The following is a 26,802-nucleotide window of genomic DNA, read 5'->3' as shown; positions in this document are numbered from 1 at the left end:
AGGCAACAGTTACTACAAGCAGGCTTAGTGTTGCTCAGCTGAGGCCAATGAGACCATGTAAAGGCATTCCCCATTGTAAAGGTCAATGCATATAGGTTATAGAAAGATGTTTATATGTTTCAAGATGAAACATACAGTGCCTTGCGAAAGTATTCGGCCCCCTTGAACTTTGCGACCTTTTGCCACATTTCAGGCTTCAAACAAAGATATAAAACTGTATTTTTTTGTGAAGAATCAACAACAAGTGGGAGACAATCAGGAAGTGGAACGACATTTATTGGATATTTCAAACTTTTTTAACAAATCAAAAACTGAAAATTGGGCGTGCAAAATTATTCAGCCCCTTTACTTTCAGTGCAGCAAACTCTCTCCAGAAGTTCAGTGAGGATCTCTGAATGATCCAATGTTGACCTAAATGACTAATGATGATAAATACAATCCACCTGTGTGTAATCAAGTCTCCATATAAATGCACCTGCACTGTGATAGTCTCAGAGGTCCGTTAAAAGCGCAGAGAGCATCATGAAGAACAAGGAACACACCAGGCAGGTCCGAGATACTGTTGTGAGGAAGTTTAAAGCCGGATTTGGATACAAAAAGAATTCCCAAGCTTTAAACATCCCAAGGAGCACTGTGCAAGCGATAATATTGAAATGGAAGGAGTATCAGACCACTGCAAATCTACCAAGACCTGGCCGTCCCTCTAAACTTTCAGCTCATACAAGGAGAAGACTGATCAGAGATGCAGCCAAGAGGCCCATGATCACTCTGGATGAACTGCAGAGATCTACAGCTGAGGTGGGAGACTCTGTCCATAGGACAACAATCAGTCGTATATTGCACAAATCTGGCCATTTCTTAAAGATATCCATAAAAAGTGTCGTTTAAAGTTTGCCACAAGCCACCTGGGAGACACACCAAACATGTGGAAGAAGGTGCTCTGGTCAGATGAAACCAAAATTGAACTGTTTGGCAACAATGCAAAACGTTATGTTTGGCGTAAAAGCAACACAGCACATTACCCTGACCACACCATCCCCACTGTCAAACATGGTGGTGGCAGCATCATGGTTTGGGCCTGCTTTTCTTCTGCAGGGACAGGGAAGATGGTTAAAATTGATGGGAAGATGGATGGAGCCAAATACAGGACCATTCTGGAAGAAAACCTGATGGAGTCTGCAAAAGACCTGAGACTGGGACGGAGATTTGTCTTCCAACAAGACAATGATCCAAAACATAAAGCAAAATCTACAATGGAATGGTTCAAAAATAAACATATCCAGGTGTTAGAATGGCCAAGTCAAAGTCCAGACCTGAATCCAATCGAGAATCTGTGGAAAGAACTGAAAACTGCTGTTCACAAATGCTCTCCATCCAACCTCACTGAGCTCGAGCTGTTTTGCAAGGAGGAATGGGAAAAAACTTCAGTCTCTCGATGTGCAAAACTGATAGAGACATACCCCAAGCGACTTACAGCTGTAATCGCAGCAAAAGGTGGCGCTACAAAGTATTAACTTAAGGGGGCTGAATAATTTTGCACGCCCAATTTTTCAGTTTTTGATTTGTTAAAAAAGTTTGAAATATCCAATAAATGTCGTTCCACTTCATGATTGTGTCCCACTTGTTGTTGATTCTTCACAAAAAAATACAGTTTTATATCTTTATGTTTGAAGCCTGAAATGTGGCTTAAGGTCGCAAAGTTCAAGGGGGCCGAATACTTTCGCAAGGCACTGTATAAAATAATAATGGGAGGGACTTTACCAGAGAAAGGTTGGTGGTCATATGCACATCCTTAAAAAACGGAGTTGGGGGGGGGGGGGGGGTTGGAGGGACGCCATGTGCGAATGACGTGTTTTCTGTTTGCTCCGGCGGTATTCTTAAAGTTTATGTGAATTTTGCAGCAGAACCGTATTTATTTTCAAATATTAGTTTGGTGATCCCTTTTCGTAAAAACCAAGACTACTTTGCTTTCTAATGTCAGCATGTCGACAAAACATAAGGCCAAAAACATGACTTGAGAAAACCCGGCCTACAAGACCCACTCTCATCACCGCCCTCTCCCGAGTCTGAGGGCCCGGGGACTCATACTTTACCCAGGGGTGTGGCTTGGCGGCGCTGAAATAAACATTCAAGGCCATCAAACTACTACGCTCCGAGATAGTTGAAATGAAAACGGAGGTAGTTGCTACGATTGAGGCCCGAATACAGGAGGTTTCTGATACTTTAAAAGCAATCTAACCATCCTGCGGAACGAGACGGTGCCAGCAATCACATCACTCAAAACAACAACGGCGTCGCACACTACAACGATTGCAGCACTGGAGACCTCTGCTACCAATGTCTCCGACTTAACTACATCCCTGGAGGCTGACGTGAAACGCCTAGCTGCGGATCTGAAAAAGGTGAAGGAGAGCTGTGTGAGTTTAGAGGGATTCTCTCGCCACAATAACCTGAGACTTGTATCGGCCCCAGAGTCAGCAGAAATGCCTCGCGCCAGGGATTTAGTTTCTGGGCTGCTGAAGGATGTTCTTGCCTTAGATGAGAAGCCCCTGATTGATCATGCCCACCGGTCGCTGCACCCAAAGCCCCAGGATGGTGAGAGGCCCCGTGACATAATTCTTCGAGTGCACTTTTTACATGAGAAGATGGAGATTCTCCGACGAGCCCGCAATACCACTCTGAGCTTTCAAGGACAGAGCTTCTCCATCTACCAGGACTACTCCCCCACTGTTTCCAGGCAGCGCACAACTGTTGCTTGCGAACTGTGGATAGTAAGTAGCCCACCCGTGGTACAATTATGTTTAGTTATAACATTGTAACATACTAGTCTTGTATAGTTGGGGAGTCTTGTATAGTTGGGGCAAACCCATTCAGGCTTATTTGATGTGATGTAATGTTTTGATCATCTAGTGTGCTGGCCTTACAAGCATTCAGTCATTTTAATTTCATTGTATTAAGGTTTTACTTAACTCATTTGTTTCTAGGCTGTCTCGTTCACATTTTCATTTTGTTTACATAGTGTCTCAAAATATTTTTGGTTATTTGTTTACTGCATGGGTTTGCACCGACCCAGTAAACAGTAAATGTTCCGAGGCTACATGTTTTGGGGGGTCTTCAAGGTTTTGAGCATCATTTATGCCCAGCAAACGTTCAACGTTGTGCACACGTAGTTTTTTGGTCTTGGTTGTAAGTTGTCGCAGCGTCAAACTAGACAAACATTTTTTTTTATGATTGTCTTACTACGATTTGCTTACTTCAAATTAGGTTTTTGGTTGAGAGCATTTATTTAGCATTTATACATTTTATTTATTTTCTCTCTCAATGCCTGTTATAAGACTGGGAATATAATTATATACATCTACAAGTGGTGCTTTTGTAATTTTGTTTGCACAAGGGATTCACTTTTAATTTCTCTCTCTTTTTGCTGCTTGATCCACTAACACAAAACGCGACTTTAAAGAGCGGGACTGAGGGTTTAGGTTTAAAACCGCACTCTCACAGACATACTGTGCGAAGAGAACATGTTCTATTTAGGCTTGTACCTCGTTTGGGGAGGTGCTGCCATTTTGGTTGATAAATCTACTCCCTTCGTAGCTTCTGAGGTTATTGCTGATCCTAAGGGACGATATGGCATAGTAACCGGTAAACGGTTTTCTACCCTTCTTGTTTAGGCTAGTGCTTATGCTCCCAGTTGGGATGACAAGTTTCATTTCTTCCTTTTGATCTGCTATACCCAATTTAGATGATCATTTGTTGATTTTAGGGGGGGATTTCAACTGTACAAAGTCCTCACGAAGAACTACTGGCCCATCTAAATGTGCCCTACTTATTCAAATCTTTTCTTCAGAAATATGCTATGTTTGAGGCCTGGCGTTTCCTACACCCTACAGATAGACAGTATTCCTTTTATTCTCATGTTCATCAAGCATTGATTACTTCTTTTTGGACAAAAAACTTCTGCCTAACCTTCGACGGTGTACTTACGAGAGTATGGTTATTTCTGACATTCACTGTTAGTGCTTGAACTAGTTTCCCCAGCGACCTGTGTTATCAATGGTGTCCATTTTACTCTCAGATAAGGAGTTTGTCAATTTCATTTCTTCTGAAATCACCTTATTCCTAGAAACTAATTCAACGCCAGGTATGTCCTGCTCCACCATATGGGAGTCTCTCAAAGCATACCTACGTGGCCAAATTATTTCTTATACAGCCAACCAAAACAAAGTTCGCTCTCAGCGACTTTGGGACCTGAGCGAGTCCATAGCCACATTGGATGAGAAGTATGCTACAGATCCTTCCTCTGATCTACATAAAAAGAGCCAACTACTCCAATCTGAATTTGATGAGCTTTCTACCAGGCAAGCTGAACAGTTACTCTTGCGAGCTCGGTACAGAGTGTATGAACAAGGCGATAAGGCCAGTAAACTCCTTGCACATCAGATCCGTAAATCTCTGCACTATACACCTCTGAATCCCCTCAAGACCCTTTGCGGATTGATTCATTCTTTAATGGCTTGAATATGCCTTCAATTGATACAGACTCCCATGACTATCTAGAAAAAGAATTTACACCTGACTAGATTGCAACAGCAGTGTCCGCAATGAAAAGTGGTAAATCACCAGGTCCGGACGGTTTTCCAACCGAATTCTACAGGACGTTTTCTGGTCTGCTTTGCCCATTCTTGTCTCGATTATTTGCAGAGTGCCTTAATACCTCAAAGCTACCGTCTAGTCTTTATCAGGCTTCAATTTCATTGCTATTGAAGAACAACAAAGACCCCCTGGAATGTGGATCCTATCACCCAATCTCGCTTTTAACCTGTGATTACAAAATCCTAGCCAAGCTTTTAGCCATCCGTATGGAAGGCTCGCTGCACCAAGTAATACACTCTGACCAGACTGGCTTGTGAGAAATAGGCATTTGTTTTTCAATATTAGGCGCCTTATGAATATACTGTACTCCCCAGCGTCGGAGGACCCGGAGGTGGTGGTCTCACTTGATGGGGGAAAAAGCTTTTGACCGCGTTGAGTGGGACTACCTAACAGCTGCCCTTTATAGATTTGGCTTTGGCCCCAAATTCATTGCGTGGATAAAGATTCTTTATTTTCCCCCATGGCTTCGGTACGGACTAACAGCTTGTCCTCTGACTATTTTCCCTTGCACCGCAGATCCAAACAGGAATGTCCACTCTCCCCCTTGTTGTTTGCTTTGGCAATCGAGCCTCTCGCCATTGCACTACGCTCTAATGATGCCATTCAAGGAATAATCAGGACGGGCTTAGAGAAGAAAGTCTCACTATATGCTGACGACCTCCTTTTGTTTTATCTCTAACCCTGATACCCATTGCCTCGTGCCTTATCTGTTCTTTAAAAAATTGGATCAATCTCAGGGTACAAGCTGAATCTAGGCAAGAGTGAGCTTTTTCCTATAAATAAGGCTGCTTTAAAGTGCTCTTTTATAAGTTCTCAGTTTAGGATTGTCCGGGATCAATTCGCCTACTTGGGAGTTAAAGTGACAAGGAAATATTCAAATTTGTTACAGGAAAACTTTGTTGCTCTAGCAGACAGTTTGAAACAATCTTTTACTTTTTGGAATCCGCTATCTCTTTCTCTTATCGGAAGGATTAATGTCATTAAAATTAATGTGTTGCCCAAATGTTTATATTTATTTCAATGTTTACCCATTTTTATTCCAAAATCTTTTTTTATTTCACTGGATCAAACATTAATGTATTTTATTTGGGATGGCAAGGTACCACGGATTGGTAGAAAACATTTACAGAAGCTTTAGCTCTACCAAATTTTCAGACATACTATTGGGCTGCAAATTTCAGAGCCCTCCGTGTAAACCTGCTGTACTTTCTTCTGTGTTGTGCTCGTCTCTTCCAGTGTCCCTAGGCGAAAGGTCTGTCAACCCAATTGTAAAGCAGTCTCTTAAAATTTGGAATCAGTTCCACTTAGCCTTTAGCCTCAGAGGCTTTTCTCCATCAAGCCCAATCAATCAGAACATTTTATTTCCTCCATCTTTGAATGATGGGGCTTTGCCATCTGGCACTCACTAGGCATCGCCTCACTAGCCCAATTATTCTCTGATGATACATTTGCCTCTTTTGCTCAGCTACAGGAAAAGTTCAACATCCCACCATCCCACTTTTTCCACTATCCCCAGGCGTTAATGACTTACAGAACCCTTCTTTGGTGCCTTTAAAGACTTGATGGGAAAAGGATTTGGGGGAGGAACTTGGGGAAGACACCTGGGAATCTGTGCTGCACAGGGTGAATTTGTCCTCTTTTAGCACTAGACACAGCCTCATTCAACTCAAGGTGGTTCACCGTATCCACTGGTCCGGGGCCAAACTTGGAAGAATATTCTCTGATTTTGATCCTACCTGTGTCAGATGTAAAAATGGAACCAGCCACACTGTTGCATATGTTTTGGGGCTGTCATAAACAGTCAGGTTTCTGGGAATTCATATTTAAATGTTCCTCTGATATATATGACACTGTTATAGATCCATCTCCCCTTACAGCCCTTTTTGGAGTACTGCCCATGGGTACCCCCCTGTCAAGAATCCAGTCGGATACTGTTGCTTATACAACTCTTTTAGCTAGACGGATAACACTACAGAACTGGAAGATGGCAGCTCCCCCATCTTATAAATATTCGGTGAGAGATGTGTTGTGCTCTCTGAAACTAGAAAAAATTATATTCACGTGGGAACCCCAAACTGTTTAATGAGGCTTGGGCTCCATTCCGGTCTTACTTTAAACAGTCCATCCTCTGATGGCATTCCAATTAAAACTAAAATAAGTCTGTATTTGTCCCCCCTGTGACTTAAGAGTTGGAGGAGCTTCTCTCTGTGTTTTTGCTGGGGGGCATTAAGGTCCATGTGCTTATTGATTGTGACCTGCGGATGCCTTGTTCATCTTGCCCGGTCAGAGACTAAAATGTGAACTTGTTTTTCCCAGTTTTTTTATTTTTAACTTTTGTTCACGAGTACATAAAATTATGATTTAAAAAAAATATTATTTTAAAGTATTGTAAATGGTTTATTGTTGGTCCGGTGGCTGGTCGGTCTGTGGCCATGACTGCTTGTGAGTGGTTGCATTTCTCCACCCCTATCCCTCGACTGTTTACAGGAACAATGGTGAGGTGTTTGCTCTGTCCCTGTACTATAGATTGCCCTTTAACCTTTGTAGCCTTCTGCCTGGTGTGTTTACCTTGTCTAAAGTATGGTATCTTTGAAGCTATTTTTTGTAAAAAAAAAAAATATTATTTGTCTTTTTTCTAGTTGAGTATATTATTTATATTGCTTTGTGTTGTCTTGTCTGTTTAAAACAGAAAAACTAAAAGTTGCTGGACTAATGAAGGATACTTGAAAATAACAGGTAGGCCTACTAATGTAATATGCTTCCAACTGACACCTTCATTGACAACCTTTTCATCCAACATAGACAAAAATCCTTGTTGGATCGAAACCTTGTCAATAAAGTTGGTAATTGGGACCATGTTCAGTGTGTGGACCTTTCTGTCCTTTTCAAGAATTGTTCCAGTACCTGCTGTGAGGGTGTTGAAAGGGCAGTGATGAGCTTGGCCACGATGGGTTTGACCTTGGGGTCACTCTTGTCCAGATGTTTGGCCAGAGAGCCCATTAAGATGACCACACTCTGGCGGACTGAGTCGTAGCTGGCGTCCTGGGGGGCGTCCTTCAGGAACTCCTCAAACACCGGGAGCAGGGAGCTCACATTGTCCTGGAACACAACAGGCAACACACTGCTCAGAAAGGAGACACAAAAATAGATATACTCTATTGAGTTAGTAGGAGTCCATTGAGAGAAGAGCAATTGCATTGGGTGCCAGGAGATGGGTGTGGTTGTATAGAATAAATCAAATAAACCATGTTGGTACCTTTCCGTGTGTGTTGAGGGCGGAGAGGGCAGCGTCCAGCATGCAGCGCCGTACCTCAGGGTGACGGTCATTCAGGGCGTCAGGAACAAAGAACAGGAAGAGAGGAGTGACCTGGGGCTCATCCAGGTACTGACACAACTTGTTCAGAGCCAGAGCGATGCCACACCTGCAGACACCAACACACCCTTAGACACCATGCACAAGGTGGTCCCACTTAAACACAGCAAATAAGGATCTAGAGAGTAGAATAAGAGTTGTATTGACATTGTCGAGTGGCAGAGCGTCCTCTAACCTGGCTTCCCACTGGTCAGGTGGTTGTTCAGAGATGACTCGTCCTAAAGCATCCAGGACAGGAGGAGGTCTCTGTAAATACACAACAGTTTCACATTGACCCTGGTTCTAGCCTACAATATTACACCACTCCTGATACCCAGTGACTAGTGGCTACTCCTGAGCTGTGATAGGAGGGACACGGTGGAGGGAGCCTCACATAGAGTTTCTGGTGGTAGAGCTCATTGAGCTGGCCCAGGACTAAGGGGGACTGGTCGCGGTACTCGCTGATGGCGCTGGACAGAGCCTCGGCACCTGCAGTACGCACAGCCTCCTCGTGGTGGGTCACGTCCCCGATGAGCAGAGAGCACAGCTCAGGGACTAGCTCCAGACACAGAGCCTGCCACAGCCTGGGGGAGAGAAGAAGGGGAGCAGAGAGGTATGGTCAGTCACAGCAGCTACGCAACATGAGATTCTGAAGAGGGGAGCTATATCCTTTATGCAAAGTATTATTATTATTAAGTATTACATGGATGGGGCAACATTAGCTACTCACTTCTCAGCCAGAGTCCTTCCCTCCTCCTCCACATCAAACCTGGACACCCACAGCCTGCGGAGGACACTCAGACCACTGGCATCTGTACTTTCTGTAGGCAGAGCCATCTCCATCTCCGTCAGGCCCTGGACAGAGAGAGGGGGGGTGGGACATTAACACACATCCAAAGACCCGCGCACAGTAATTACCGTAATTTCCGGACTATAAGCCACTACTTTATTCCCACGCTTTGAACCTCGCGGTTTATACAATGACGCGGCTAATCTATGGATTATGGCCTTCCCATCATTCTGATTACAGTAGTAATTTTGTCACCCTCATCATGGCAAAGACACAGAGAAATGCATATGATGCAGCTTTCAAGTTGAAGGCGATCGATCTGGCTGTTGGAAAAGCAAAATAGAGCTTCTGCCCGGGAGCTTGGCCTTAATGAGTCGATGATAAGACGTTGGAAACAGCAGCGTGAGGAACTGACTCCGTGCAAAAAGACAACAAAAGCTTTGAGGGAAGAAAAGCAGATGGCCCAAAGTATTTGCAGCCACTCGACATCAGTGTAAATCGTGCATTTAAGGTGGCGCTCCGTGTTCAGTGGGAGGCTTGGATGACAAGTGGGGAGAAATCCTTCACTAAAACGGGCCGCATGCGAAGAGCAACTTATGGTCAAGTCTGCCAGTGGGTCCTGACAGCATGGAGCATTGTCAAAAAATCCACTATCATCAACGGGTTTCGAAAGGCTGGGCTGCTGCGTGTTGAAGGGGCAGCATGAGCTCAGCGGGGAATTTGCCTCCGGATGAAAGTGACGAGAGTGACAATGAAAACGATCCAACATCGGATGAAGCAATTCTGAGGCTATTCAACTCCGACACCGAAGGAAATTACTTCAGTAGTTTCAGTGCATAGGAGGAGGAAGATAGTGACCAATGACTTTCTTGGTAGGCTACCGTTTACTGCTATTTTTTTTATTTTTGTTACAAGCCGTATTTCATTTAAAGGCTGTGTAAAGTTCATTTGTTTCAATGTACCGGTAGGCACCTGCAGCTTATAGACATGTGCGGCTTATTTATGTACAAAATACATATTTTTAAAGAATTCAGTGGGTGCGGTTTATATTCAGGTGCGCTTAATAGTCCAGAAATTACGGTACACACAGTACATACACTAATCAAATCGCATTTGTCACGTGCCTGAATACAGCAAGTGTAGACTTTACAGCAAAATGCTTAATAACGAGCCCTTTCCCAACAATTTGTTAAAGAGAACATGAACAAATTGATACAAAATAAAAATAGTATAACAATAAAATAACAATAATGAGGCTATATACAAGGGGTAACGAGTCAGTGTGCTGGTATACGAGGTAGTTGGGGTGAATCATTGAGGTAATATGTACATGTAGGTAGGGTAATAAAAAGCAGAAAGTCCGGGTAGCCGTTTAATGAACTGTTCAGCAGTCTTATGTCTTTGGGGTGGAAGCGGTTTCCTATTTCCTCACCCTGAGGGCAGCGTCTCTGACAGAGAAACAGGGGGAGAGCAGAGCCTCCAGCAGGACGTCGATCTCATCCTGCTCAGCCAGAGCACAGCCCTTCTCTCCTCCTCCACTGGCACACACCGCCGTCAGACACTGGGACGCCAGCACCTGAAACACACACACACAGTATGAACGTACGCGATAGCTCTACTGATTAGTATTTGTCTGTAAATGTGGTAGAAGCATTGCCTGGCCACCCAGACTCCTTCCGGATGTTAGTTTCTTCTCCGCAATGAGTCTGGATCCGTGTACCTCCTCGACCCTTTACCAAATGCAAACACATGCGGGGCTGTCTGATTGGTCTATAAACCAATGGGTTGGGCCAGAGCGGCAGTTACTAAAGTATGTAGCGGCATTGGACCGAGCAGCAGAAGAATTTAGTGCGTCGTTGTCAGGCTAATAGAAGCATGGTGTACCTGCAGTCTGGGTGCTGCAGTGGAGATGACTCTGGTCAGGAGCAGCAGCATACCGAAACGAGGTAACAGCTCAGGTCCATTCTGAGAGACAGAGACAAGAAACATATCATACAAACATAAGCCCTTTGTCTACGATAGAGTGGAGAGTTTAGGAAGAGAGGACAAGTATATATACATTGATAGGAGACGCCTCAGACAATGGGAGGTGACAACTGCTAAACTCAAACTTTTATTTTGGTGTTTGTATTTTAGCTCTTTTTCCTCCCCAATTTCGATCATGTCTCATCGCTGCAACTCTCCCAACAGGCTCAGGAGGCGAAGGTTGAGTAATGCGTCCTCCGAAACATCCACCAACTTAACCCAGAAGCCAGCCGCATCAATGTGTCGGAGGAAACACTGTTCAACTGACGACCAAGGTCAACCTGCAGCCCGCCACAAGGAGTCGCTAGGGCGCGATAAGCCAAGTAAAGCCGCCCCGGACAAACCCTCCCCTAACCCGGATGACGCTGGGCCAAATCCTCCCCTAACCCGGACGACGCTGGGCCAAACGCTCCCCTAACCCGGACGACGTGGGACCAAACCCTCCCCTAACCCGGACGACACTGGGCCAACCCCTCCCCTAACCTAGACGACGCTGGGCCAAACACTCCCCTAACCCGAACCACGCTGGGCAAAACCCTCCCCTAACCTGGACCACGCTGGGCCAAACCCTCCCCTAACCCGGACCACGCTGGGCCAAACCCTTCCCTAACCACGCTGGGCCAAACCCTCCCCTAACCACGCTGGGCCAAACCCTCCCCTAACCCGGACCAAACCCTCCCCTAACCCGGACGACGCTGGGCCAAACCCTCCCCTAACCCGGACGACGCTGGGCCAAACCCTCCCCTAACCCGGACGACGCTGGGCCAAACCCTCCCCTAACCCGGACGACGCTGGGCCAAACCCTCCCCTAACCTGTACGACGCTGGGCCAAACCATCCCCTAACCCGGACGACGCTGGGCCTAACCCGGACCACACTGGGCAAAACCCGGACCACGCTGGGCAAAACCCTCCCCTAACCCGGACCACGCTGGGCCAAACCCTCCCCTAACCCGGACCACGCTGGGCCAAACCCAATAACCCGGACCACGCTGGGCCAAACCCTCCCCTAATCCGGACCACGCTGGGCCAAACCCTCCCCTAATCCGGACCACGCTGGGCCAAACCCTCCCCTAATCCGGACCACGCTGGGCCAAACCCTCCCCTAATCCGGACCACGCTAGGCCAAACCCTCCCCTAATCCGGACCACGCTGGGCCAAACCCTCCCCTAATCCGGACCACGCTGGGCCAAACCCTCCCCTAATCCGGACCACGCTGGGCCAAACCCTCCCCTAACCCGGACCAAGCTGGGCCAAACCCCCCCCTAACCCGGACCACGCTGGGCCAAACCCTCCCCTAACCCGGACCACGCTGGGCCAAACCCTCCCCTAACCTGGACCACACTGGGTCAATTCTGCGCCCCCCTATTGGATTCCCGATCACGGCCGGTTGCGATACAGCCCAGGATAGAACCTGGGAGTGACGCCTCAAGCACTGCGATGCAGTGCTTTATACCGCTGTGCCACTCGGGAGGCCCAACTTGATTAACTCTTACCTCATCGATGAGTATATCTGTAGTGTCAACCTCGGCGCGGAGTTGAGCGTGCACATTGATGACCTGCAGGGCACGGACCTGCATGCTCTCCGTCTCCTCAGTACTGCCTGAGGAGTCCCTGAGCACGGTGTTGAGCAGGGGGAAACAGAAGGAGAAGGCTGGGGCAGACAGTGGAGCCATGTCTGAAACAACAGGATGAGCGCATTAGCCCATCTGCAGGTAATATACTTGCACTACGTCCTTGATGTGTATTTGTCACTATTGTCTCGCCCTCTCCCTGCGTGTGTGTCCTCACCACCACCCTTGCCCTCTCTGTGTGGGACAGTGTGCATGTGCAGCAGGCCGACAGTGCGCTGGGTGGCTGTATCTAGATCCTCCTGTCCCCAGGCCTCGTCCAGATCACACTCAGGTTTCATCAGGCGCAGCGTCACCTGGCCCACCAGCACAGCTGTGGAGAAGGCCGGGAGTAGAACATGCAGGAGGTTAGAGGAAGTTTCCGCACTACCACAGATCAGACAACTTGAGATATGTAGGTGTGTGGGCAAGAACATAGTGAGATATAGCTCTCCCTAGTGTAGTAGCTCTCCTTAGTGTAGTAGTCCATGTACCCAGGTAGTGCAGCTCCTTGGAAATGAGACAGGCTCCTATGTCGAGGAAGGCCTGCTGCAGGCGTGGGGCGGCCAAGGGGGAGTGGAGGAGAGGCAGTAGGACCTGGAGGACCCCTGGGAGCTGCCAGGAGATCTGGGGAGGCTTCTGGATCAACGTTGCCTCCAGCAGACCCACCGCACACCGCAGCTCCATGTCCAACTGACAACCACACAACAATCAATGATCAATCAAACAGGAATATTATTATGTCAATGTCCAGAATCTGAAGTTTGAGAAACGGGGTACGTGTTCAAATATCTAGCCGTACCCCCTGTAGTCTCTTGCGAATGGAGGACTCTTTCTCCAGCTGGGCTTGCATCATCTCCTTCTGTTTGCTGGTCAGCTGCAACTCGTCTTTGATTCCTTTCTTCTTCTTGATCTCCTAAACCACATCATCAAAATCCCAGTGAATTTCAAAACTACTTTCTTCAATTATATAATGGTTACATCATAATTCAACCTACTAAAATGATCTGATAAGTTAACAGAGGAGGATCAAACGGTTCCAATATGCTCCTGTATCTAGTAACCCATAAGATGAGGTAGGAGTGCATCTAGTCCCCATCAATCACAGTCCCCCAGTCTCACCTCCTGCAGCTCCAGTTCTATGATCTGTTCCTTATACGAGTAGGCCTTGTTCTCCCTCTTCATGTTGCCCTTCTTAGTGCTCTCTTGCTGGGCACTGCACAGGAAGAGAATGAAATATTGAAACAAGCCTTACAAGCAACAACAAAGAAATCAACATAGCCAAGGTGTTTTGGATCAATGATAAGTGTTTACAATGGTAAACCCACAGAACACCTCTTACAGTAGTAATACAGTGTGTTTGTGTCCTACCTCTGGATAATGCTCTTGTCATACAGCTCTCCCTCAGGGGTGAGCATGATGGCGTACTCCTCTCTGGTGACCTGCCGCAGCGCCGGATTGGACAGCCACTGTTTCACACGCTCCATCACCCGCGGCAACAGCTTGATAGGAGAGAGACCGGACAGGGCACCAACCGCATTCCTTACAGCCTGGAGAAACAAGAGGACCGACCATCAGTCAGCCAATAAGAGAACAGGTCAAGTTGGATCATAGGCTTGTCTCAACTAATCACAAGAGCAAAAGTGGGCCTGAACCAACCCTTGGCTGTGAGTGTAAGTATGTATGTGTATTGTAATGTGTACATCTGATATAAGGATGTCACTATGAGAAATATGTTCTGACCTGATTGTCAGCGTTGGCCTCCAGCAGCCGTGGCAGAATGTCATCCAGGTTCTTGTTGATGAACTCATGGGCTTTGATGTTCATGCTGGACAGCAGGTAAGACCACAGCCCGGGTCGAGCTGCAACTGCATCGGAGGAGAGGAGAACATACGTCAGTACTAGAAGTGGGTTTATACAAACTGCAGTGTGAAAGATGCTATAGTGTAATCCAACAGACCTATGGAGGGATGGTGGGTAACGATGAGGATCTCCATGGCCATCTTGTCTGCCTCGGCCGGGTCGCTCCACTGGCCAGCTACAGAGCACACCACACACAGCGCTTCCAGCAGGACGCGAGGGGGACTGTAGGCCTTGCCCACCTCAGACAACTCCCCTGACTCCGCCTGCAGCACCTCCTGAGGCAAGACCTGGGGAAAGATAAAGATGCAGTATTTAGTCAGTAGCTAGGTTTCCATCCAATTGGCCACAGATTTTCATGCAAATATTCTAAAATATGCATAAAAACAATATGCGCATTTTCCCACCAGAGATGGTGGGAAAATTTGATTCCCATCAAATTGACTCGTTGCTGATTGACGATGTAGTGCGCATAAAAAAAACTTTGTGGTTAAATTCCCATGTACCGAATAAATAAATACAAGTAAATGGGTTTCCATCAAATTTTCTAATCTATAGATCGTTTTATCAGAAAAATGTTTGCATTATATAGTGAATGTGCCCACTCTGGTGTTGGTTTGTCAGCTCAACAACAGCTCACAGATACCTACACTCCTATTATTCTTTTTATTTGTCAAATGGCAGCCAAGCGTCGATAATCATGTCACCAGAATAAGATATTCGATATTTACTGGAAAGCAGCATTACTCTGTGAAGTTGTTCATAACTTATTTAATCTGCAGCCTAATAAACTGCATGGTTTCCAGAGCCGTAGTGGGAGGACCACAACATATCATGTGACTCCGTGTTTAATTCGATATGATGGTTATTATATCAATATTTGCGCAATAAGGCGTTTCCGACGCCATTTCTCACATAATTAACTTTACAGACACAAAAAGATCTCACTGCTGCTGCTCCAGTTTCAACTGTTCTGCCTTGTTATTATTCGACCATGCTGGTCATTTATGAACATTTGAACATCTTGGCCATGTTCTGTTATAATCTCCACCCGGCACAGCCAGAAGAGGACTGGCCACCCCACATAGCCTGGTTCCTCTCTAGGTTTCTTCCTAGGTATTGGCCTTTCTAGGGAGTTTTTCCTAGCCACCGTACTTCTACACCTGCATTGCTTGCTGTTTGGGGTTTTAGGCTGGGTTTCTGTACAGCACTTTGAGATATCAGCTGATGTACGAAGGGCTATATAAATAAATTTGATTTGATTTGATTTGACCCTGTCTAGCGTATTTTGTTCTGCATACATTTGGAAAGTTTACCGATAAACTTGTTGTTTCCATCAGGCCTGTCGTGACATTTTTTGACCTGACATGTACTTTACTCACATACGAAGGTTGGATGGAAACCTGGTTTATGACAAACACAAAATGTAGAGAATACTCTACAAATAGAAAGAAAATAAGATCCATGACTAACATCACAATTTAATTATTCAGTCATTACTAGTTTATAGTAACACTGAAGTGAGACCTGACACTACAAATCCATTACAATGTGTAGTGCATCCCATCGTCAACTATTCTTACCTTGTGTTTGTTGATGACCACTCTGAGTTCTCCCAGAAGGCCGTAGGCTAGGCCGGAGCCGCTCAGGGTGAGCAGCTTCTTCACGATCTGCTGTGCCCGCTTCCGCACACACCAACTACGAGACAGCAGCACCGCCACAGTGGCGCGGTGGTACATCCTAAGGAAAGGGGAGCAATTGAGTTACAGTCAGAGGAGAATGGGGACAATGTTTGGAAAACCGCTATGCTTGACCAGCGTCAAAGTCACTTACTGTGATTTGCCATTGGTGAGTCTGTGGGAGTGGTCCAGGAAAAGTCTCTCACACAGCTGTATCACTGTGCACAGAGCTGAGGTAAAAGAAGCCAGGTTTACTGATCAATGTCATTCCATATCTTGACACTTGTGTGATGACTGATCGTTGGCATATTTGTGTATTGTTTGTTTCTGCCTCACCTTCCTCACTGGCCTGGGAGAGGAACTTCTCTGTGGTGAATAAGGGTTTCTTCTCATCCAGGATCAGGGTCCAGAAGCCAGCCAACTTGGCCTCTGCAGCAAAAACAAAAAACACACAATTTTATGTCAGTCTCCAAACTGATGAACAAGGATGCTGTCCCCTACAGTCAACCTCATTCAACAGAGTGAAAGATCTAGGACTTCATTAATCTCATGGAGTGTCATGATCCTACTGTAGATTCACTCACCTGTCTGAGTCTCCAGCAGAGACAGTCGACTCAGGAGAACGGCAGCAGCCACACCCTCTGACAGCAGGGCATGCTGGGAGTTCTGGGCCGCAGCCTTCTCCACTGTCTGGAGGAGGAGGGGCACGAGGTCAGACGCCTGTCCCAGAGTGTCACCTGGGGAGGAGAGAGGGGTCAGGACTATGACACTGTGCCTCCTGCATGCTGTAGAACTGGATCAATGCACACACACACACACAAATAACAAAGTTGCCCAGCGCCGGTGACTAACTGACCTTTGAAAGCCCCCAGCATGGCCTGCAGGTATGCGTGGCGGACAAGAGAGGTGGAGGTCTTGAGGGTGAAGGCCTTCTTGAACCATTCCAGCAGAGCCTTGGGGACCTCCACTGTGAGCCGCCCACTCCACTGAGACAGAACAGCCACCGCGTGCACCAGGGTACCCTCATGGACTGACAGAGACAAACACATGAGCACCTCTCTTTACGGACGAAGGGAATGAGAAGGGGGAAGGAATGAGACATAGTTCTTACCTTCTTGTTGCAGATAAGGGATAAACAGTACAGCGACTGCAGAGCTGAGCATTTGGCTGGAGGTGCCCGACACAGCATGACGGCTGCAGCTGCCGATACCTGGGCAGAACAAGTCAAAAGCAATCAAAACAGTGGTTAAAAGACAACATCCATCTGTCTGCAAGACGAACATACTAAGTGCGGGTTATGAAAGACAGGACACTTGGGACAACGTTACCTGACAGCACACTCATCTTCTGGCCAAACGCTGTGAGCTTCCCCTCTGACCCTGAAAAAAACACAGTTCTGTTAGTGCAAAAAGATACTTTACACTAGGTGCTGCCATATGTGCTCAAATGTTTCTTAGGTGAAAGTATGTGCGCTGTCCTTGCCTCCCAGGATGCTGAAGAGGTGTGTGACGACGTCCTGTACAGCACTTGGGTCACTACACTGCTTGGCCAGGTTCTGCATGGCCTGCACTGCCTGCTCCATCAGCTGGGGGTTATTAGCCTTCAGCTGGCCTGAAACGCATAGCACAGCCTGGTTTTACACACACACACACACACATCCTCAAATAGCTACACTTCTAGATATAAAAGGCATGACTTACTTGCAATGCCTTTTCCAATATCCATGGCATACTGACTGAGGTCAAGTGTCACTGAAGCTAGTAGACAGGAGACGGCTGAAGGAGAGTGGAAAATATATCTTGAAAAGGACAAAACTACAATACATAGTATAGAATATACACAAAAGTATGTTGCGGTATTGGTTATGATATTAGCTACTGTACTCACTCTGCATGGCATTCTCTGGGCTGCGGAGCATAGCCTTCTGCAGGGCAGGCAGCAGCAGCACCTTGAACTCAGAGTGGGAAACATGCCGCAGCAGCGAACCACTCTTGTCCTGCAGAGGAACACAAAACACATTACAGAGAAGAATGTTCAGCACCAACACCCAAAAGATATTTCACAATACACATCAATTGTGGCAATGGGTGGTCTTTAGGTTGTGAACACCAATCTTTTGATCTCCCTGAGAAGCGGCAGTCTAGCTTCACTCACCAGTATGTGTTGGTGTGGTCTAGTCTTGCTCATGAGGACTGCCTTCATATACAGGTCCAATACGGCACTCTGAAAACAGAATACAGGCGTGGTTAGAGATTTCAACTGTGAGCATATGTACTGACTCAATCTGCAAAAAATATAAAATATACTGAATTCAACTAATATCAGACTCACCTTGTGTTTCTCTACAGTGGCCATGTCTTTGTGAGTTGTGCAGAAGTCCAGACACACCCCAAGCAGAGCCAGTGAGCTGGGGTTCTGTTCCAGACTCAAAATGGTTCTTATATACTGATCAGCCAGGCCAGGGTTCTGGTAAAAACAGCAGAGACAAGCGTTCTAAATCACAGCAGATCCAATATAGTGATTATACACTGGACCATGGTGACTTTGCCCAAATATTTCTTAGAACTGTCGGGTCATTCCTTGAACGCCAACTCCACACCATCCTTACCTTTTTCCACATGTTGCTCAGATTCTTCAGGGTTGACTTCAGTGCTGGCGCTTGAGCCCCACCCACCACCTCAGCCAGCAGCAAACTCTGGACCTCCACCTGTCAGAGGAAAGATAGTGAATCATGGATGAATGAACGCAGAAAAGTCCAAATCAAACATCTCCCACAAATGGTGTGGAACTAGAAAGCATACTGATAACTGACATGCTGAAATTGTTTCACAGTATAGAGAAAGGCACAGCTTCTATAAGCATTGTACCCGTTCACTTACCAGTTTCTTCCAGATGGGGCCCTCTCTTTTCTCTGGAGCCGAAAACACAGAGCGAACTAGCAGGCAGGTCCAGGCCAGCCCGGTAAAGGCAGCCGAGCCTGTACTCTTACTGACAACACCACAACATATAACAGATGGACAACCAAAACAAGGTATTCAATATGTGGTTGAATTAGTAAGATGTTGCACATAGCACACTGTAAATGTATATACAAATTGATACAAGGCATTTGGCCTTGGCCCTCTACCTTTCCCCATGTCCTACCTGGGTGCTCCATTTTTGTTGATAACACCACTGTTGAGGAGGCAGTGGAGGAGGCTGGTTGCTAGGATTTCAGGTTGAGACTCGGCCAATAGGCCAATGACTGAGAGGAGGGCTCGTCGAGATGCAGCATCCCTACAGAGTAGCCAACATTTTCATTTTAACACAACACACACTACTAAGGACTAAACAAAGGAGATGATTGTGGACTACAGGAAAAGGAGTACCGAGCACGCCCCCATTCTCATCGACAGGGCTGTAATGGAGCAGGTTGAGAGTTTCAAGTTCCTTGGTGTCCACATCAACAACAAACTAGAATGGTCCAAACACACTAAGACAGTCGTGAAGAGGGCACGACAAAGCCTATTCCCCCTCAGGAAACTAAAAAGATTTGGCATGGGTCCTGAGATCCTCAAAAGGTTCTACAGCTGCAACATCGAGAGCATCCTGCCTGACTGGTTGCATCACTGCCTGGTACGGAAATTGCTCGGCCTCTGACCGCAAGGCACTTCAGAGGGTAGTGCGTACGACCCAGTACATCACTGGGGCTAAGCCGCCTGCCATCCAGAACCTCTACACCAGGCGGTGTCAGAGGATGGCCCTAAAAATTCCCCAGCCACCTCATTCATAGACTGTTCTCTCTACTTCCGCATGGCAAGCGGTACCGGAGTGCCAAGTCTTGGACAAAAAGGCTTCTCAACAGTTTTTACCCCCAAGCCATCAGACTCCTGAACAGGTAATCAAATGGCTACCAGGACTATTTGCATTGTGTGTGTGCCCCCCCCCCCCCCCCCAACCCCTCTTTATACGCTACTGCTGCATTCTGTTTACCATATATGCATAGTCACTTTAACTATACATTCATGTACATACTACCCCAACTGGGCCAACCAACCAGTGCTCCCGCACATTGGCTACCCGGGCTATCTGCATTGTGTCCCCACCCACCACCTGCCAGCCCCTCCTTTACACTACTGCTACTCTCTGTTCATCATATCTACATGTACATACTACCTCAATCAGCCTGACTAACCGGTGTCTGTATGTAGCCTTGCTACTTTCATAGCCTCGCTACTGTATATAGCCTGTCTTTATACTGTTGTTTTATTTCTTTACCTACCTATTGTTCACCTAATACCTTTTTTGCACTATTGGTTATAGACTAAGTAAGCATTTCACTGTAAGATTTACCTGTTGTATTCAGCGCACGTGACAAATAAACTTAGATTTGATTTAACAAATTACTAACTGGGGAATCCTAAATAGCAGTAGGCTAATTGACGGCACCTACCTGTATCTGTGTGGAGTGAGACAGAAGAGCTTGCATAGCCCTTTAATGGCTGTCTCTGGTAGCTCTGTAAGGACACACATACACATCATTGTCAATCACTGACACCAGTTTGCTATAATCTTGACCATCCAAGCCAAATACTACACAAGGAGTGAGAGCCGAAAATAAAACAATTATGCCGACTGGGGTATATGTCTTCTCACCTTTGCCACTAATGCACTGCTTCAACTCGCCAAGGACCTCTTTGCGCTCTCTTACACTGGCTGTGGTCACTTTCACAGCAAATTTCTTCAGCGTGTCTGAAACCTGTTGCAATACACAGACACCCGAAATCAAAAAATAAAGCTGTGTCTGGCAATGTGTGTCACTGGGGCAACGTAAATCATTTGTACCACTTTTTAAAAAAACTTTATTTAACTAGGCAAGTCAGTTAAGAACACATTCTTATTTTCAATGACGGCCTAGGAACAGTGGGTTAAATGCCTGTTCAAGGGTGGAATGACAGATTAGTACCTTGTCAGCTGGGGGATTTGAACTTGCAACCTTTTGGTTACTAGTCCAACGCTCTAACCACTAGGTTATAGTTATAATTTTGCCAGACGTCTCCAATTGATCAGGATGAAAAACAAATCTTCTGATTTGACATCGGGCAGAAAATGATGAGACCACTCTTAACAATCAAAACATTTTATTTAGCAAAATGTTCCAACAAAAATTGTCTGTAAAAAACAAAGAACTTCGTGAAATGCTTCATGCTACTTAACAAGTAAATTAGTTAGGCTGGCTAAAACTTGCTCATCTAGCTTCAACAGTTGGCATTTCGATGCATCTTAATCAACGGAGTTGGTCACCAATATGCACAAGAAAATTCGCTTAATAGTTAGCTAACAACAGCTAGCTGGCCACGTCTTACTAGTAGCCGACTAAACTCAACTCCACGATTTATGATGGAGTTGAGCGGACTGGAGCTCCGACGTCACATAAAATGAAATCAAAAACATTAAATGATCTTGTGTAAATTGAGGCTATTCTTTGTTGCCGTGTTCAAATGCTTGTAGGAACTATGAAACATGGAAATTTCGTGTACTCAAATGCAGTTTTTTTAAACGTAATGTTGTGTGACGTCAGAACTCCAGTCCGCCCACAATATTCGCCGCTCAACTCCTCCGCTCACGATGGAGTCGGCTACGCTTGTAGTGGCGAAATCAGAGCTATGTGGGGTGTAATCATTAGTCCAAACAGTTACAAAACGGAACATTGTCCAACGACAACGAGAGTTCATATTGGACAAATCGAGGTAGGTTCCTCCTGGTTTCGTTACGTTTGGTTCCTAGTGAATACACGCCTGGGGTATATTCATTACTCCACATAGTGGTAACTTGTCATTATTTTTCAACGAAAACGAGTGTTTCTATTGGACAGTTGCAGGTACGTCCCTCCCGATTTGCTGAACCTGTCCAATAGAAACGTTTGGAGTCATTATTAAACCCCTGCACTCTCCGCATGTAACGTAACTACTAGCCAGGTTGCTAGCTAGCTTACCCAGCTGGATAGACTGTTTACATCTATTGTTTTAACAGAAAAACAGACAGACACAATGTAATTATCCCTCATAACATCTTCATTGTCAAAAGTAATTGGTCGACATATTCTCGAGGAGGAATCCGCATAATTTTAAACATCAGCGACACAAACCTGCGTGTCCGCTGCCATCTTGCCGGTCTCGAACTAGGAAGTACTTGTCACTTCCGGTTCATTACAACGCATGATCCCCACGTGGAGTGGAACCCTACAGGTGGTAGATTTTTGGAATATCTTTGCAATTGATACACAACCTAAAACTTTAACTGTGCACATATATACTAATTTAGAAGTTAATCTCAAGTCTGTGTGTGTTTACTTTCCTTCTCTAAACCTTCCACACTGCAACCAAGGGTCAAAATAGTTGGCTGATAGGAGGTATGTCAAGGACAGATGTAGTCAGGTCTTCTTGCTTTCCTGATACAGAAAAACATTTACTCCACTATTCTTACGAATATTGTTTGTGAATAATGACATCTTGATTTCGAAACTGAGGCAGAGGCAGGTAGATATTTTGGTAAAAAATATAGTGTGCTAAATCCATTCTTAATTATTCCTAGATGGGTGAAGGACATTTCTATGTCCTCAAGGTACATTTTGGGGATTTTATTTAATATGTTAAATTCACACTACAATCACCCCAGATCTGTCAAGTATTTTAGCAACTTTTCAGATGCATTTTATACCTCAATTTCACTGTTTTGCCCTTGTCCCTGACCCAGACTTTTGAGCTTCTACTATGTTTTTCTATAAGAAAACGTGAATAATTACACATTATATAATGTTATCTACTAAAGAAATAGTCAATTAAATCAAATGTATATCAATATGTATTGTGAGTATGCCTTTTATATTGTTATTTACACAAAATATACCTGTCCTTTGGTAGTGGTGTCATTTTCACTACTGAGGGCAAATTCCTCATTAATAAAGTTATGTCAAGAGAATGTTAATTTAGTTACCAAGGAAACTTATTGCAACATTGAAACACATGTCCAGACAGTTGTTCCAGATGTGATGTCCAGAAGTTTTAGAAAAATCGAGGTAAATATTGCTTGTGTAGAGAATATTTTCATTTCCAAACAGGCTATAATTTATTTAATTGGTGGTATAATTTTTTGGGAAAAAGTGCATTTATTTATTTAGTGTAAACTCTATGCCAGCTCTAATACTAGCCAAAGCATGCTAAGAAGTCTGTAATTTCCATCACAAACTTAACTGCTGTAAATTACGGAAATGACAAAAATCCATAATGTTATTTTTTACTTTAGGCTTATTTAATGTTTTAAATTAATTTAATCTAGAAAATGCTCCAATGTGTGCACAAGTTGAAAACCTAAGTAGTATTTTTGTTTTAGAAGATGCCACATAAAACAGCACAGACATAGAAAAAAAGAGACACGATTCCCCAAAAAGACAAAACAGCAAATGAAGGGAACTCCGAAGAACTCAGGAAGGATTTTATTGTTTCAAAATGCCATCATTGCAGAGGTAAAGCAAAACTATATTTAAAAAAAATGCACAGTGCCATTGACAAACAAGTGGCTACAAAAATGCTCAGAGGCAACATCCTGAGAAAGTGTGGCCTGGTTTAAAGAGCAAATGAAAACAGGCCAACAAGTCTTCAAAATTCCAGGAAAAAGCAGTGTAACATAATTAGCACAGCCACTGAAGAGAAAATCACTAGATTCTATGAACGTGATGTCAACAGTAGAGCAACAACAGGGGAAAAGGACACACTAACAAGGAACAAGAAGAAAAAGCAGAAGCTCTTCTTGAGTGACACAATTCAGAACCTTTATCAGAAGTTTAAGAGGGAATATTCAGAGATTAAAATGTCCAACTAAGAATTCTGCAAAATACGTCCTTTTTGAGTTGTCAAGCCAACAGTCAAAGATAGGGACACATGCCAATCTCCAGTTCATGGCGGACAACCTCAGTATCACAGTGATCAGCTGCAGCAACATTGAGAACCTTATTGAGTCTTTGTGCAGTGCGAACCTGAACAAAGCGTTCGTGTAAACAGACTGCTCCCTTTGCCATGCATAAAAGCTTATAACATCTGACTTTGATGTTGGTGAGCAGAAAAACAAAGCTGAAGAGAGAGATGGAAAAACAAAGAGGGAAACATGGAGAAGTTCACTGCACATTTGACAGTAAAAGAAAAAGTGTGTGGCACACTGTAGATTCTACTGGAGGATTTCTCCAAAGGATGAAAGAGAAGTTGGGGAAACACGTGTACAACATGCGACATCAATACACCAAACTAAGGGAATTAAAAGAGAACCTGCGGAAAGAGGAGATCATATGTATATTGACTTTGCAGAGAACTACTTGTGTAAATACACCAGTGAAATCCAGGCAGTTCACTTTGGTGATTCTCACAAGCAGGTGACCCTCCACACCTGTGTTGGACATTCCACAAATGATACAGTTTCACTTTGCTCATTGAGCTCTTCTATATGTATGACCCCTCTGCAATCTGGGCCCCTCTCTCAAAAACACTAGCCTAATTCCTTGAGCTCTGCCCAACTGACTGCTTTTGGAATCTTACTTTGTCTTAAATTAATTAAATGTTTAACAATAGTTGTTGTTCAAAATGTTTGCAATAAAATATTGTTTACATAATTTTTTTTTACATAGATGTCATTTCCACCACACCTTGTCATTTCCACCACACCCATATTTTTGAGGTAAATGAGTATATTATGTATAATTTACATTGATTGATTAGATAGGGAAATCATATGGTTGTTATCATAATCTTACAAAAAGGTTGGGTGGAAATATCTTATTTTCATGATAAATAAATGTTTTCAGCTGTCACAAAGTAAATTTTATACATTCAGGCATTGTGTTGAATTAATATTATGAAAACCTTAAATCACTGAAAATAATATTCATTACAAGTTAATGTACACATGTATAATAAATATGTTATAAATTAATTGTATGATATTTCATTTTTAACGAAAATGTATGTTTAATGGTGTGATGGAAAGTACATTTGTCTATATCTGTCTGATAATATATACATTTCTGAATAGTACGATCGCAGGCATTATCAGATGTTATTTCTAGACAAATCAAAGACAATTATAATACTGGTAAAATGGTGTTTCAATATGTTTTCTTTTCTGAAAGATTGCAGGGCCAAAGTGCCCGAAATTGCAGAATCACCCAGATATTATAAAAAGGCAAAAATATCAGTAGCAACTGATAATGTAATTTTAGGGCAAGTCAGTTCAAAATAAATTATTATTTACAGTGACGGCCTATGCCGGCCAAACCCTAACCCGGATGACGCTGGGCCAATTGTGCACCACCCTATGGGACTCCCAATCACGGCCAGTTGTGATACAGCCTGGTTTCGAAACCAGGGTCTGTAGTGACACCTTTAGCACTGAGATGCAGTGCCTTAGGCCGCTGCGCCACTTTATTAGTAATAGCTACTAATAAGTAATAACTTTTGCATTTATAATGTAATACATTCTGATAATGAAATAAATTGGCAATAATGTAATACATTTGCTAAACGGATAACATAATGCTTTTGCACATAATGTAATAATGGTTACATTGTGTTGATTATTATATTCTGAAATTGATATTTTTTTCCCTTGAATAGTGTAACTTAAACAAATATAATATTCACTTTTTTTCCATGCATATCAAATGTCATGCTTCAGTAATAGCTGACTACACACCAAACCACGTTCCTGAATCCTAGCTCTAAACCTGATTTTAGCAGTAAGACCCACAACCCCAGTCAATCAGTGATTCAGTCAGTCTGTCTAAATTAGGGAGTGAGAGAGTGTGTGCCTGGGCATGCCATTTTTGTTGTTCATATAATCCTGCAAACAAAAATGAGACGTTAGGACATCCCCTGAGCGTCACAAAATGGTCACCTAAAGTGTTTTGGACATTGCTTCATGGTCCCCTGGAGGTTTTGTCTAGTTCCCGGTTTGTTAGAGTGGTCACTTGACCATCTTGTCAATATATTGGATAATCTTTAACCATACTTCTCTGGCGGTCATAGGGGTAATGTTGTTGTGGATACATCAGTCGTTGTGGGCGGGGCTACACTAGTCTGGTTCCATCTCGGGAAATGTTATTCTTGTTGTTATTCACTCTAGGGTTAATGTTTTAATAAAATAGTTCAATTCAATTTTTTTTAAATGTCATTTTGGCATAGAATTATGGATTTTTTGTTTGTGTATGAACTATTTGGCAACAAGAATAAAAAAAATGTACAATCTAAAGTCTTGTTATCATTGCAATAGTAACATATCTTTCATGTCAAAAACATAGGCAGTTTTCATAATGGTAAATAAGTATTTTGCAAGGTTTTCCCAAAATTCTGACACAAATTTACATTCAAAGAACAAGTGAGACAGATTCTCACCTTTTTCACAGAAAACGCAGATATAACATTTTCCTGAATCATAAGATTTTTTTCAGAGTAAATACAATTGTACTAACATAATTTTTTGTATTATTTTATTGATATTTTTTGTATGTTTGAGTATTTTCTTGTTAATACCTGTCTTTTGTTTTGTTAGACATGTTTGATGTAGCAATGTAAGGTGAATTTTTTTTTTTTAAAGAGCCTGGTTCCATCTCCACTCTAAGGCAAATTGGCCTGTTATAAGGAGTGAAACTCCCTTTGAATATTTGTGTGATTAGAATTTGGCTAATCACATGACTGCAAGGTGGGTCTTCAAATGTAGTTTATTTTCTCAGACTACACTGGATATTTTCAATAGTATCCCCCCCTCAAAGTCTGTTGTGACAATGGACTCAAATAGTTCAAGTGTGACAT

At 44.1% G+C, this 26,802-nt stretch overlaps 1 protein-coding gene across 1 annotated transcript in view; it reads right to left on the bottom strand.

Moving 5' to 3' along the window:
- Positions 1–24,923, bottom strand: part of LOC109895794 (eIF-2-alpha kinase activator GCN1-like) — a 52,043-nt gene extending 27,120 nt beyond the window's left edge. The window contains exons 1-33 of the mRNA XM_020489785.2: positions 22,095–24,923; positions 20,603–20,705; positions 20,400–20,463; positions 19,112–19,243; positions 18,847–18,955; positions 18,576–18,674; positions 18,299–18,433; positions 18,122–18,190; positions 17,855–17,963; positions 17,668–17,742; positions 17,450–17,578; positions 17,296–17,346; positions 17,079–17,177; positions 16,824–16,997; positions 16,552–16,704; positions 16,304–16,396; positions 16,122–16,197; positions 15,872–16,028; positions 14,389–14,578; positions 14,172–14,296; positions 13,800–13,978; positions 13,551–13,644; positions 13,231–13,344; positions 12,923–13,121; positions 12,610–12,762; positions 12,315–12,496; positions 10,680–10,760; positions 10,228–10,371; positions 8,736–8,860; positions 8,400–8,589; positions 8,202–8,272; positions 7,910–8,075; positions 7,558–7,752 (exon numbers count right to left, since the gene is read on the bottom strand). Of these exons, the coding sequence (XP_020345374.1) occupies positions 7,558–7,752; positions 7,910–8,075; positions 8,202–8,272; positions 8,400–8,589; positions 8,736–8,860; positions 10,228–10,371; positions 10,680–10,760; positions 12,315–12,496; positions 12,610–12,762; positions 12,923–13,121; positions 13,231–13,344; positions 13,551–13,644; positions 13,800–13,978; positions 14,172–14,296; positions 14,389–14,578; positions 15,872–16,028; positions 16,122–16,197; positions 16,304–16,396; positions 16,552–16,704; positions 16,824–16,997; positions 17,079–17,177; positions 17,296–17,346; positions 17,450–17,578; positions 17,668–17,742; positions 17,855–17,963; positions 18,122–18,190; positions 18,299–18,433; positions 18,576–18,674; positions 18,847–18,955; positions 19,112–19,243; positions 20,400–20,463; positions 20,603–20,705; positions 22,095–22,112 (4,053 nt within the window). The 5' untranslated portion in view covers positions 22,113–24,923. The remainder of the gene's footprint in view (positions 1–7,557; positions 7,753–7,909; positions 8,076–8,201; positions 8,273–8,399; positions 8,590–8,735; positions 8,861–10,227; positions 10,372–10,679; positions 10,761–12,314; positions 12,497–12,609; positions 12,763–12,922; positions 13,122–13,230; positions 13,345–13,550; positions 13,645–13,799; positions 13,979–14,171; positions 14,297–14,388; positions 14,579–15,871; positions 16,029–16,121; positions 16,198–16,303; positions 16,397–16,551; positions 16,705–16,823; positions 16,998–17,078; positions 17,178–17,295; positions 17,347–17,449; positions 17,579–17,667; positions 17,743–17,854; positions 17,964–18,121; positions 18,191–18,298; positions 18,434–18,575; positions 18,675–18,846; positions 18,956–19,111; positions 19,244–20,399; positions 20,464–20,602; positions 20,706–22,094) is intronic.
- Between the last annotated feature and the right edge of the window lie 1,879 nt (positions 24,924–26,802).

The sequence above is a fragment of the Oncorhynchus kisutch genome, linkage group LG8, assembly GCF_002021735.2.
Source record: "Oncorhynchus kisutch isolate 150728-3 linkage group LG8, Okis_V2, whole genome shotgun sequence".
NCBI classification, from domain to species: domain Eukaryota; kingdom Metazoa; phylum Chordata; class Actinopteri; order Salmoniformes; family Salmonidae; genus Oncorhynchus; species Oncorhynchus kisutch.
This window is presented reverse-complemented; position numbering and strand designations above follow the sequence as displayed.